Genomic DNA, 14,868 nt, shown 5'->3' with positions numbered 1-14,868 from the left:
TGATAGAACTATATAAAATGATGAGAGGCAGAGATGGGGTCAGCATTCGGAACATTTTTCCCAGTGTGGAAATGTCAAAAATTAGAAGGCATAGGTTTAAGGTGGGAGGGGCAAACTTTAAAAGACACATGCGAGAGAAGGTTTATTACACAGAGTGGTGAGTACCTGGAGCATGCTGCCAAGGGTGGTGATTGAGGCATATGATTGTGGCATTAAAGACACTTTTAGGCACATGGATATGTGGGATATGGAGAGATATGGATCACGTGCAGGCAGAGGGGTTATGATTAACTTGGCATCGTATTCGGCATGACATTGTGGGCCGAAGGACCTGTTCCTGTTCCGTACTGTTGTATGTTCTATGCAGTATTGTTAACACCTCGCATTTTCTTTACTCGTCGCACCATTTTCACTCATGGCCTACCAAGGTGATCTCCCTTCCTGTGTTTGAGGGATGCTCCAACCAGACTCTGCCCCTCAATGTCCAGTAGCAGAAGGACGCTTGTCTGTGGTTGTCCCCCCCCAGAGCTTTTGCGTTGGCTGCACCAAACTTCAGTGTGTCCCTCAGCACTTACATCTGCAATCTGGAATGAGCCAGGGGCAGTGGTCACAGGAAGGTGGGTACTTGACCTAGACGTGACTGGGCTTGTATACTCTGGAATTTAGAAGGATGAGAGGGGATCTTATCGAAACATATAAGAATATTGAGAGATTGGACACGTTAGAGGCAGGAAACATGTTCCCGATGTTGGGGGAGTCCCGAACCAGGGGTCACAGTTTAAGAATAAGGGGTAGGCCATTTAGAACGGAGACGAGGAAAACCTTTTTCACTCGGAGAGTTGTGAAGCTGTGGAATTCTCTGCCTCAGAAGGCAGTGGAGGCCAATTCTCTGGATGCTTTCAAGAGAGAGCTAGATAAAGTTCTTAATGATAGCTCTATCATTAGGGGGTATGGGGAGAAGGCAGGAACGGGGTACTGATTGTGGATGCTCAGCCATGATCACGGTGAATGGCGGTGCTGGCTCGAAGGGCCGAATGGCCTCCTCCTGCACCTGTTGTGTATTGTCTAATAGGCAGCATTCCTTTGCTGACATCTTGCTGTGAAGACCAACACGTTTTGGGCAGACCAAAAAGTCTTTAATTGAATTGATGGCCTTCCAGCAGTGCATGAACAATCTTCGAATGTATCCCTGGGAACAACCCAGGGATACGTGTGTCAATTCTCATATTTGACTGGATAGCATGCAAAACAAACATTTAATTGTAACTGTACAGTTGACTATAAATAAACTAACAACTACTAACAAATAATAACTTCAATTTTTCTTCCTTTGCCTTCCTTAATTATGTTACTGGTCATTTTGCTGCTGTTATATATGTAATTAGTTGTTAGTTATTATTTCTGGAAGTCTTTAATCTGCACCAAACAATGTCATGTTTGTAAACTTGTTAAAAAGACCATTGATATCTGAAGTTGATTTGAACTCTTTGCTTAACAGATAAAAGCTAACGGTCAACATTACTACAATATAAAGATAAATCAATAGCGGTATAATATTGATAGACCTCAGCATAGCTTTACAATCTTACTGACAGAAAAAATTAAATAAGTATGATCTCTAGCTGAATGTACTCCATCCTGCATGTTTGTAGGCATTCTGTCAGAGCAGTCAGTTCTTAATTGGGAGCATTTTTAAAGTACATTTTTCTGTTTAAGTATGACTCCACAATAGATATGTGTAGCAGTGGAAGTAAGATGAGCAAATTAAAGTTATTTTAGCGATGATCCTGCCAATGTTATTAGCCCATATGGATTTTGATTGTACTGAATAACTGATATTTACACAATTATGTGTATTTGAAAGATAGCCCTTTCAATTTGTTTTTTTCTGCTTAAAATATTTTGATAAGAACTTTCATAATGTTGCTTTGAAGATTTGTTTAGTGTTTACAAACCAGAGGTTTAAAAAAAATGTTATCCAAAAAACACAGGAAATTAGATTTATTTTAATGAAATTTAGCAATAAAATGAAATCTCTGAGGTGAGATTTGAAGTCTTTTATTTTTGTTCTTTCATGAGTATTGATGTTTTTCTATTAGAGCTGGAGGAATGTTTATGTTTCTGAGTTTGAACTTGTAAATGCTGCAAAGCCAACTCACATAGATGTACCATATATGTTTAGTGTTACATTTGCACAATTCCCCCCAGAAATTTCTAAAATATACCAATGCAGACAATTTGGACCTGAGGTTTCATCCCTTTTGAATTTAGTTCGTTTATACAATGTATTCTCTTTCTCTTATTTTAAATCATTATTCATCCAATGTAATGTCCGTCTATTTTATCTTCCTTATAAATACTGAAGAAAAATAATGTCTGAAGATGGTCCTGTCTATGGCTTAATGATCCTATTCCCGTCTTGTGAAAAATATTGATAATAATTGTAATATATGCCCCCACTCTTGCTAGAAAGTGTTGTCACTATCTGCAGCCATCTACTAATTGGATTCTCAGCTGGCCTTTCAAGAAGCTATAAAAACATGAGATGGCCCTTTCCTTTGAAAGAGTCTGTTTCAAAAATATTCATTCATTTACAATGGGCAATGCAGGTAGTTGATTGTCAGTGTGATTAGGATAATCGTTTTTGCGATAAGTGTATTTTATGCAACTTTAAACATGGTTTCAAAGCATGGTTTCAAAGTACATTTTAATATACTTGTATCAATTTTTTGATGAAGAATTTAAAATAGGTTTTAATACACTGCCTACTTGCAAGAGTTAATGGTAGATGTTTCATTTGAAGATATGCTGATGAATCCAAGGTGGAATTGTATGTGGAGGTTTTTAGAGGAGATGATTTAAATAGGGCAAATTTGTGTAGAATCTCAACCATCCTAAATGGGGTGCAGGGTATGTAATCTCGGATCTTGTGCTACTTTCTCAATAATTCAATTGTTCTGAAGAATACAAAGTATCAGATACTTCAAAGCAATTCAAAAAATTATGTCTATCGTCCTTTGCATTTCTTAAAATGTTGATGGAATAAAGGAAAGATTGCCTAGACTCCTATCTGTGCATCCCCTTAAAAAATATTTCCACTTAATAGTGATATGGTATTTTCCAGTTGAGGGAAAAAATACATTTTCAGTTCTTTATTCCTTCTCTGATCTGATCTAGGTGTATGCGAATGAAGAAAACTCATGCAAACACACTTGGCATAGATATAAATGGGGCTCACATTTGAAAAAGCACGATCAGCCATTGCTTTTGGCTTTGGTCTTGTATAGCACGGACTTGTTACAGCTTAAGTCTGGGGAAGGTCGGGAAGTTCAATGGAGCTCGTGGCGTTATTTCCTTACAACCTAGGTGGAAGTCATTTTGGCCATCAGGTTTTCCCCAAGAGAAAAATGAGAGTTTATTTTATACCAACAAAGTAGATTGTTATTGTTAAACAAAGTCTTCCTCCTTAAAGAAACAAAAGCAAGTTTATTGTGTGATGGGTTTATCAGGGTTTATCAGTTCAGAGTGATTACTTTGGTATATTTTGAGAATAGTTATGGACCATGTTGTTTAGATTTCCATTTCTTCAATCAGTAAAACATTGAAGCTTCTCATAATATGCTGATAAGAAAAGCAAAGTTTTTCCATTGGTCGCACATGGGAATTTACTTTGCACCTTCATTTTGATTTTGTTGGCGACCTTTGTGGGATAAAATGTAAACCCATAAAATATCAGATTAAATGCTCAAGAACTTTGAGCCCATAATGTAGCCTTGAGTGATCCTTTGCATAACAGTTGTGTGTGAGGGTAGGAACTCAGTGTGTTTGCTGTATTGCCTTTTCCTGGCCATCTGTTGCTTTCTTTGGAGTTTCACTATTTTAATCCTCTGATATGTGTTTTCTTCTCTAGATGAAACCAAAGATACAGAGGTGCCATCTGTACCTCAGAATAGTCAGTTGACATGGAAACAAGGCAGGCAGTTGCTCAGACAGTAAGTACAAGCTGAATTTAGTTTTCTCTTATTACAGCGCTGTAGAACAACATTTTGGAGAAATGGAAGATAATATTTGCTTCATTTTCTAAGAACTTGCTGTTTTTTAAATAAACTGTTTAGTCTTAATTTGTAATGGTTTATTCTATCTTCTTCTATAACCAATAGCTACAGTACTAATTTTCAATTTATGTATTAATAAAGCAACCGTTGTTTGAAAAATGTTGGTTGGTGAAAGAATGTACTTAACAATAATTATAATGATGCTAATGACATTAATTGTGCAACTTTTCTGAAAATGTTAATATTGAAAGCTGTTACTGGCAAAATATAGCATAACTAATCCATTAATTATGAACATTCGTGTGATCTCGGCAATATTGATTGGTAGCAATTTAAAAGTAGAAATACGCAATAATTGCAAATCAAAAATCATGAGTTTTATTTAACATTTCACAGGTATTTACAAGAAGTTGGTTACACAGACACAATTCTAGATGTGCGATCACAAAGAGTGCGATCATTATTAGGCCTTACTGCATCTGAGCAGAATGGCTCAGTTGAGTCAAAAAATCTGGACCAGATTCTTAATGGGGGAGAATCGCCATCCAAACAAAAAACGCAAGAAGTTAAAAGGTGAGGAACTAAAATGTTCATTGTTTTGCTTGGACAAGAGGAAGAATACAGGTTTTATGTGTTCTAATTGCATCATACTTTTCCCAACATTGATTTGGTTTCGATACAATGACTAAAGTTGGTTGGCATCATACAAATCTCAATTTGGGGGCTTAACAAGTTTTTTTTTGTCACTTACGAAACAAAATTTTGAACATTAATTCCAAAAGTCTGATGTGAGGGTCATTGTAAGTTCATCATGAGGAATGGACTATAAAAGCTGGTCTGGCAAGTGTCACATGTCCTCTGTAGATGAATTAAAAGCAAGCATTTTCTCATTTGAACAGTGACTGCAGTGTTCCGTTTCTTCCATTTATGCGTGAAAAAGTTACCCCTCAGATTCCTATTAGGCTGGACAGACTTGGATTGTTTTCTCTGGAGTGCTGGAGGTTGCGGGGAGACCTGATAAAACTATATGAAATTGTGAGAGAAATTGATAGGGTAGACAGTCAGAATCTTTTCCCAGGATGGAAAAATCGAAATGGGCATAGCTTTAAGGTGAGAGAGGTAAAGATTAAAGGAGATGTGCACCTCTGCACTGGGGTAAAGCTTTCTATTATCCATCCTATCCATGCTTCTCATAATTGTATCCCCTCTATCAGGTCCCACCCCGTCTCCCTCGGCTTCAAAGAAAACAAACTCAGCCTATCCAGTCATTCACCGGAAGTGAAATACTCTTTCCCAGGAAATATCATGATGATTCACCCCTGTACCCGCTCCATTCCCTCAGCAATCTCAGATGTTGCTGCTGCAGAATCCATCTGTAGCAGGTAATTTATCCACATTACAAACAGCTCGCCTCTGTAGTGGTCTCAATTTTTAGCCCATTTAGAATTTCAGCGACATCTTCCTTTGCTTAGGTATCACAAAATGCTGGAGTAACTCAGCAGTCAGGGAGCATCTAGGAGAGAGGGAATGGGTGACGTTTCGGGTCGAGACCCTTCTTCAGACTGAATCTTCCTTTGCAATCTTCCTTTACAGCATCTTCATTCATAAAGTGAAATGTATACTCATTTAATATCTCAGAAATATCCTTCATCTGCACGAATGGATTTCCCTTTTGATCTCTGATTGGGCGATCCTTCTCTAAGGCAGTTCCTTGTCATCACAAGTGACTTGCTACCATTCCAGGTTTGAGGTAACAAATAATGCTAATGTAGAAACCACAGACTCTTCCATTGGGGGGCAGTAGATACTTGACGAGATGAGGTGAGCCTGTTTTGTGGTGAGTTGTGCTCCTTCTGGCATTTATACTTAACTCATTTGTGGTCCCGACACAATGACTCGAGGGTTATGATGCCTGCTCCAAACATTCTTTCTTGACATTGAGTGGTTTGGGCCAGGGATTCCCAGATGTCAATGGGTGTTGCACTTTTTTATGGTTTTGAAAACGTTCTTGAAACTTTTCAATCTAATACCGTCACTTGTCTTCATCTCTCCTCTTACGGTCCTTATTCTGCTTATGAAGATGTAAGAGGCTGCAGATGCTGAAATCTGGAGTAACAAACAATATGCTGAAGGAGCAGCAAGTCAAGCAGCTTCGGGGGGGGGGGGGGGGGGGAGAAATTGTTGACTGTTTTGGGTCCTGAACCTGGATGTTGCATTTTTCAGGCTCCTGTACCTTCTTCCCGATGGCAGGGGTGAAATGAGTGTATGGTCAGGGTGATGTGGGTCTCTGATGATGCTGGCTGTATTTTTGAGGCAGTGACTCCGATAAATCCCTTCGATGCTGGGGAGGTCAGAGACGATGATGGACTGGGCAGTGTTCACCACTTTTTGCAGTCTTTTCCATCCTGGCCATGATGTAACCAGCCGAACCAGGCCATGATGTAACCAGTCAATATGCTCTCTACTGTATACTTGTAGAAGGCTTAATACCAGATTTGGCTCGTATTCAAATTCAGATCTCGTTTAGTTCAGCTGCATATCTAAAGGAACATGCTATTACACAGATGTCTGGTTTTGTATTTTGTATATTTGGTGACTTTAGAAGAGGGAAAGACAACAGCAGAAAATGTCATATTTCATTTCTGCTGGATCAAGTTTTTCAGGATGGTTAAGAAGGTGGTTTAAAAACATGTTGATTGCGAGGTTAAAAGGCAAAGTATTCACAGATAAATCTGAAAGAATAGGTTTTGTATATTGAAGACATTTCATTTGTTTTGTAAAATTAATTTCTGAATACCCATGCTCTCTTTGGATCTTGCTAATTTTTTTCTATACTCTTCAATATATAGGAATGCAGGAGATAAGCCAAGAGGTGGCTTAGCTGCGACGGTTCTTGAAACATTTAATTTCCTAGAAAATACAGATGATGACAGTGATGATGATGAAGAAGAAGGTGAAATGGCTGAAGATAACACAGACAGCAAAGAAAAGCACAGAATAAACAAGAAGCATAAAGTAAATATTCAGATATGTTGTGCCAGTATCTTTGAGGGACTTTGTGCAACTTCCTAAAGAATATAAATACATCATGTGAAACATTAAGCAACAGCAAAGATTGTTTTTTGTTTTGCAACAGTATTTTACCTCAACATTTTAAATGTTTTATTGAAATATGACATGATGAAATTGCAATGTTGCTCAAAGGTCCACACAAAACCTATGTTTTGTAGTTAATTGAGAAGATATAAGAAAACAATAGTAGTCTAATCATAATTTGTTGTAAAACAGCAGTAATCAATTCATAATTTACTACACTGCTTTGGAACATTATTTTGGTCATTCTCCTGTGTGATAATTGTGGTCCTGAAATAGCACTTTTGTTCTCTGAACTTATAGGAACATTTTTGTGATGTGTATCTTTGATTGAGATCTAACAAGATATTTTCAAAATTATTTGTTTTAATTTAAAAGAACATCAATGCCACATGTAAAACTCTTGAATAGCTAACCATTTCAAGTTGAGGAGCATTTGACGGGATAAGATAACAACAGTGATTTTAAAATGATCAATTTTTGGAACTTCTAGATCGGTAATGAAGGGCTAGCTACTGACTTGCCTGATGACACTGAAGAAGCTTTGAAAGAATTTGATTTCTTAGTAACAGCTGAAGATGGTGAAGGAGCTGGGGAAGCTAGAAGCTCTGGGGATGGAACAGAATGGGGTAAGAAAATCTAAAGACAAATTACACACGTAGGCCAATCCATTGCATGTGATTTGGTATTTGTTGCTGTTTATTGAGTTCTGATGAGTCTTCTGACAATGTTACCAATGGTTTTGCAACAATAGGTCTTAAGAATTAGTTTAATGTATTCTGATATGATTGAACTTATTTGGTCTGTCACAGACAAATAGTTCTAGAGTTTAATTTCTCTAGAATGAAATTGAGATTGTGTTTGAAACAGGGCAGAAGGCTTAGCATTTGTACTCCATTATTAATCTTTTTTATCCGTAGTTACAAATATTCATCAGTCTCGTGAAACGGGTTTCTCACCTCCATCATAAGATCATCAATATGGATTCAGTTTTATAGTTCCTCATGTAATGGTGTCGTTTTCCCATGTGTATCAATGATCTGGGCAAGATTGTGCCTTAGATTAATAGGTGGTATGTGATGACCATCTACAGGAAGAGAGAGTCTAACCGTCTGCCCATGACATTCAATGCTATTTCTGTCCTAAGACGCCCAAATTCATTTGGTAGGTGGGGGGTCATGTCGTTGGGGGTGTACAGTCACTATTATGCCAGATCAACCACATAACTATTGTAACTGAGTAGGGCAAATTATGGATTAAGATCCTCCAAAGGTTTCCCAATATCTATTAGGAACCTCCACTCAGGAGTATGATGGCATACTCACCATAGGCTGAAAGGGTGAAACTGCAACAATACTGGACACCAACCATGTCAATTGATATTTATTTATTATTCAATACGACTACATTGTTGTTCACACCGTGGCTGCAGCATAAACTGCCTGCAGAATGCAATTCACATATCCGCTGAGGCTTCTTCACCAGTTTCTAATTTCACCACCAGACGAGTGCCTATTGTGCAAGGGAGCAGAATCCCTTCCAAATCCTCTTTCAAGTCTTGCATTTTTTACTAGGATCTGTATTAGCCTTTTGTCAATACTCGGCTAATATCCTGAAAATGAACACATTTTATCATGGGAATGCTTTGGCCACGTGGATTTCAACTGCACAGCCCACAACCTCTGAGGGTAACCCAGTAAATAAGCAGTGATTGTCAATCGTGCCTTTGAATCCCATGTCCTGAACTTGTTTCAAGGTTTGTTTCTCTGATTGCTCGGTTGATTTGAAATAAGCTGCTGTCTGTTCTGATAAATGCATTCTTAAGAACAATAAGTTCCTTGCAGGTGATGCTGCAAGTTTGTGTTAAAGCATGTGTGAATGTTGTGCCTTGACCCTGGTACTTCATTCTGCATGTTTTCCCTTGTGACTAAAGGATGTCCCACAATTCTATAACATATTACTTTTCTCAGCAGATCTCTCCCTACTATCCTGTTGTTAAAAATTCACCTCTTACACAAAGTCTCTTGAAACAAAATATTCAGTGTGTATTTTTTGCATAATTCAGTTGCTTTAGATTTTTTTAAATAATTATGCTAGAACATATATGATCATACTAGAAAATATAAGAAAATTCCTGGATTATTTCCAGGAATATTCTATATTTTTTTACTTGTCCAACTAAATCAAATTAGTTTGGTTCTGAACTTCTCACTTCATAATTGTTCAAAACCGTGAGTGGCATGAAAAACTTGTGCTGCAGCCAGTATCGCTGACTACCATTCTGAGATTTTTTAGATATTTTGGTTTTGGTTATTTATTAGAAAGTTCCAAGTTTTGTTTTAGTTGAAATAGATTGGACAAAAAAAATCTTGGGGTATGAGTGCGTAAAAGTGATTTTTAGCTTTTTATCCAAAAAAACTTTAAATTTCTCTTTGTGTTTTTCTATTTTTAGGATTTTTCCTGTCTACACTCATTTTCTTTACCCCCCCCCCCCCCCTTACTGAATACTTAAATAATCTTTTGTCAGTAAGCAGTTGTTTAGATTGGGGATGCCTGAATTGTGAAATCTGCCATGAAGACAATAAAAAGATAAGGGATTAGAAATGAGGGGTTATATTGAGCCAGAGCTGCCATTTAATGATATTGTGGTTGAATGTCTACATCATCTCCAAATCCCTGCTCTCTCTTTTACCCTGAACCACCACATCCTCTATTAATAGAGCGGCACAATGGCGCAGCGGTGGAGTTGCTGTGTTGCAGTGCCAGAGACCTGGGTTCTATCCTGAATACCGCTGCTGTCTGTACAGAATTTATATATTCTGTGACCATGTGGGTTTCCTCCCACACTCCAAAGACGTACAGGTTTGTAGGTTAATAGTGTAGGGAGTGATTGCTGGTCAGTGCGGACAGTGGGCTGAAGAGCCTGTTTCCGCGCTTTTATCTTTAGTCTAAATTTGCCAAATACAAGTTTCCGCACTTTATCTTTAAAGTCTAAATTTGCCAAATTCAATTGAATGTAATGCTTTGAATAGGTCCAGAAAACTTAACACAAATTAACCACAAGAACTCTGAATTGTTTTTCATCTGTCATTTTCGTTGCTTCTCTAGTTACTAATATATTCTTGTTATCTGGGTTCAGAGCATTTGTGTAATTGGCCTCTTGCAGGGGTTATTAATGTCAAGAATGGGCTTTGACTATCAAACATTTTTTTGCCATGAATAAGCAACTTCATAAAAGGACAAAACAAATCCTGAAAAATGCAATTTAGAAGTCATGTGCAAAGATGATAAATTTGATATATTGATGAAACTAATCTGTGGCCAATTATTCAATAAATAGGCAATCACCAGAGTAATCAAATTAAAGAAAGCTATTCCTGATCTTTGCACATGTTGATGCTTGACTTTGAGTGAACTTGTTAGAAGGGTGAAGTAGAACCCTTGTAGTTTTGCTGTCCAATTTATTGCTTGTAAGGAAAGTGTTTGTAAAAATGCTGGCTGCATTGGTGCTTTGCAATATTGGATAAAATGGTGTGGAACTGCTATAACTATGTTCACATTGACCATTAAGAATAGGGTTCATAACAAAAAAAATAATTTGCTTGCAAATGTTTTATTAACACTTACAATTGTTAAAAACGTGTAATTATTCGTTAGTTATGTTTTAAACCACTAATCCATGAATTAGCAGCAATGATTGGTTGATCTTTCTTTTAATGATGTGCTGCATGTAGACAAAGATGACTTCTCCGCATCTTCGGAGATTTGGGCTGTAGACAAGGGACTAATAAATAAACTGAAGGAACAGTACATGAAGGAACGGAAGGGCAAGAAGGGGGTCAAGAGTAAGTGCAGATGATTATTAACCATATAGTGCAACTTTTTCTATTGACATAAACCTGTTCTACTCTCATTTATTTTTCATTTGTCCAAAACTTTATTTTTCATTAGCTTCTTTTCTATTTGCTCATTATTTCCCTTTAGCTCTGACGCTATAGATTGGGGGTGCAACGAACATTGATTAGTTGGGTTAGAATTTGTGATTTGGAAGTCATAGTCTGAGAGTACAATTATAGCTGCAGTTCAAACCTTTAGAAAATAATGCATTTTCAAATTTCTATCATAATATTAAATTGTTCATAAACTGAGATTCCCTTTGTGTTAGGCAGAACCAGTTGGTGAGATGGGTCTAATTAAATGGATTTACTTCTGAAGGATACATAAACAGCTGTTTCAGAAAGTTCAAGCATGTTTTGAATGTTGGTTGAAAGCTAAAGTATTTAATTAAAAGATTGGTAGATAATGATCGTTCTTCAGGATATAGCTAATCAAATTACTGATTTTGTCTTTTAACAAACAAAATATAAACTCATTTACCTTAATGCTGCACATGCCACATTGGAACTAACATTGCATGCTAAATATTTCAAACAGCATGAATGCCATCCAAACGAAATAGAAGAGCATGTATATTGGTTAAGTTTTGCAAATCTTTTTTAGTAATGGATGCATGTGTATGAAATAATATTTTTATCAGGGTAATTAAAGTCAACTTTCTTTAATATTTGACATTAATTTAAGATCAAATCTTAAAATGATCAAAAGGACGCAAAAAAGTAAACAGTGGATGAATTAGTAATGGAGCCTCAAAGCCCACTATATTTTTGATTTTGTTATTTGATGCAGTATTAACTGAAAATAAGATTTTTGTTTTTGTTTCTTTATATATACAACTGGACTCCAGGGTGAGATGAGGAAAAAGGGTTCTCGACCTTTAAATTAAAGTTTAATTTTAGGAATGTAATTTGAAAGACTTTATCCATTAATACAGTATTGCTCAATTTTTAACAAATGAAATGTAGAATTGAAATTGAAAAATAATTTGCTTCTGTCAATAGCGTCAAATGCCGTTTATTTGGTTAGGTTCGGGCAAGTTTAGTTCCAGGTGAAGAAAGTTCTGCATTCGGCTTATGCTGCTCCAGACATGCATTCCAAATCCACAAATGCTAGACATCCTATATAAGCAGTTTGAGATCACAGTACAAGTGAATTGATAAACACAAAACTGAATACAGTTGTGAAAAAGGTGAGAGAAATTAAATTCCCAGGAACAATGCATAAGTTGTGGGAAAACACAAGATTTTCAATGACTGAACATGATCGTTTCTATTAGTTATTATAAGATAATCTTCGATATGTAGAATTCAATGAAGATGACCAAGACTAATTAAGTGCTCACCACTACTCTGTATTGATATAAAATTTTGGATTTGATATAAATTCTTTAGTGCTATTCCTTTGCAAAGTTGTGCAACTGCCTTTTTAAGTCTAGGTCATTGTACCACATGCGCTTGTGATCTTTTTTCAATCTTCTGCCATTGATGCTCTGGAAGATGTACAGAGTGGATAGCAGCGGTGATTTATTTCTGATTGCTGATTTTTCATGCCACAATACCAGGCTTCACTGTATAGTGAAATTAAAATTGAAGTTTAGCAGCGATAACGTAATTGCTTTGGCACATTGGTGCATGAACATAATGTTAACTTTGTGATGTATCATTAATAGAATGAGGCATGATAAATCTAATTTAGACAATTGCCATTCCTCCATTTTACACAAGTCCAACAGATTGATGGAATAGAATTTTGATTGCTATCAAACAGTTTTGGTTTATTATTGTCAAGTCAATTTGGATACATTGAAAAGTTCTGTTTTGCTTGCAATGCAGGCAAATCCTACCATACATGTGTACAATCATACGATGCATGAGAAAACATGCAGTGCTAACGAGAAAGGAAACAGTGCCGAAGATAGTGTCACAGCTACAACAAAAGGCAGATTAAAAAAAAGATACAAGGACCTCAATGGGGTAATTTGGGAGATTGGGAATTCGTCCTTGGCATATAAGAGATCCATTCAAGAGTCTGATAGAGCAGGGAAGAAGCTGTTCTTAAATCTGGTGTTATGTGCTTTCAAGCTTTTGTATCTTCTGCCTGACTGGAGAGGGGAGAAGAGAGAATGAACAGAGTGTGAGTGGTCCTTGATTATGTTGGCTGCTTTCCCAAGGCAGCATGATAATAGATTTAGTCGATTGAGGATGGCTGGTTTGTGTGATGAACAGGGCTGCAAGTACAACTCTGCAATTTATTGTGATCTTGGGCAGTGTAGTTGCCATACAAACCTATGAAGCATCCAGATAGTTTTCTGTGCTTTCTGTGAAGCATCTGAAGAATTTGGAATGAACCACTTGCAACATGCTGAATTTTCCCAGTCTACAGTCGGTGTACTTTCTTGGCTGCAGCATCACTGTGATTGGACTAGGAACAATTGTTGGTTATATTTGCACAAATGGCACGTGAAACTCGACCATCTCCACTTCAGCACCATTGATGTATTCTGGGGTGTGTACTCCCCAGCTTCCTGAATTCCATGATCATCTCTTTCATTTTGCTGGTTAGTGACCAGCTCTATTGTATTGTTTCTCATTGTTAATCTAACCGGTGTTTGTTTCTTTCGCTAAGAAGCTTGCTCCCTACACTTGGTCCAAACATGAATAAAAGAGTCAAAGTTTGCAGGTGGGGTAGTTGATGAAGGCAACATTTCACCGAGGGTAGCATCGTGCTAGATCTGAAGTCCATAGGAATTGAGGAGAAAGCTCCTTGCTGGTTGAATCATGTCTCGGACAAAGAAAAACGGTTAACATAGAAACATAGAAAGTTGGTTTATTCACAAAATGCTGGAGTAACTCAGCAGGTCAGGCAGCATCTCGGGAGAGAAGGAATGGGTGACGTTTCGGGTCGTTTCGGTGACGTTTCAGTCTGAAGAAGGGTCTCGACCCGAAACGTCACCCATTCCTTCTCTCCCGAGATGCTGCCTGACCTGCTGAGTTACTCCAGCATTTTGTGAATAAATCGATTTGTACCAGCATCTGCAGTTATTTTCTTATAACATAGAAAGTTGGTGCAGGAGGAGGCCATTTGGCCCTTCGAGCCAGTACCGCCATTGTGATCATGGCTGATCATCCACAATCAGTAACCTGTGCCTGCCTTCTCCCCATATCCCCTGATACCACTAGCCCCGAGAGCTCTATCTAACTCTCTTTTAAATTGGCCTCCACTGCCTTCTGTGGCAGAGAATTCCACAAATTCACAACTCTGGGTGAAAAAGTTTCTTCTCACCTCAGTTTTAAATGGCCTCCCCTTTGTTCTTAGATTGTGGCCCCAGGTTCTGGACTCCCCTAACATTGGGAACATTTTTCCTGCATCTAGCTTGTCCAGTCCTTTTATAATTTTATACGTCTCTATAAGATCCCCTCTCATCCTTTATGAAGTCAGAAGTGAAGATGTTTGTTGATGAATGCACAATATTTAATTCAATTTGCAGAAGCTCAAAATGAAGCAACGTGTGATTGTACGCATCAAGACATAGACAAAATGCAGGCATGGTATAATAAGTGGCAAGTAACATTTGCTAAATTCAACTGTCAGGCAAAGACCATCTCAAGCAAGTCAGAGTTGCTGAGTCTCCCACTGTCAACATTCAGGTTGTTATTATTGGCCAGAATCTTAACTGGACTTGCCGTCCAATTATTGTGGCTACAAAAACAACTCGGAGACTGCGTATCGTATGGCAAGCAACTGGCTTGATTATGCAATCCTTTCCACCTACAAAACACAAGATGAATGTGTTGGAATGTCCTCCACTTGCCAGAATAAGTGC

The 14,868-nt window shown here is 37.6% G+C and overlaps 1 protein-coding gene across 3 annotated transcripts in view; it reads left to right on the top strand.

Annotated features, from left to right (window-relative positions):
• The window catches only part of strn3 (striatin, calmodulin binding protein 3), a 122,229-nt gene that overhangs the window by 56,712 nt on the left and 50,649 nt on the right, over positions 1-14,868 (top strand). For 2 of the 3 annotated variants that reach the window (XM_078406445.1, XM_078406444.1), the window contains exons 4-7: positions 3,911-3,992; positions 4,452-4,628; positions 6,905-7,070; positions 7,642-7,777. In XM_078406445.1, coding sequence (XP_078262571.1) covers positions 3,911-3,992; positions 4,452-4,628; positions 6,905-7,070; positions 7,642-7,777 — 561 coding nt within the window. Of the gene's footprint in view, positions 1-3,910; positions 3,993-4,451; positions 4,629-6,904; positions 7,071-7,641; positions 7,778-10,882; positions 10,994-14,868 lie in introns of all 3 variants that reach the window. The other variant, XM_078406443.1, reaches the window with a different exon arrangement.

Source organism: Rhinoraja longicauda, chromosome 10, assembly GCF_053455715.1.
Source record: "Rhinoraja longicauda isolate Sanriku21f chromosome 10, sRhiLon1.1, whole genome shotgun sequence".
Classification (NCBI taxonomy): domain Eukaryota; kingdom Metazoa; phylum Chordata; class Chondrichthyes; order Rajiformes; family Arhynchobatidae; genus Rhinoraja; species Rhinoraja longicauda.
Note: the sequence above shows the minus strand (reverse complement) of the source record. Positions and strands in the feature narration are given on the sequence as shown.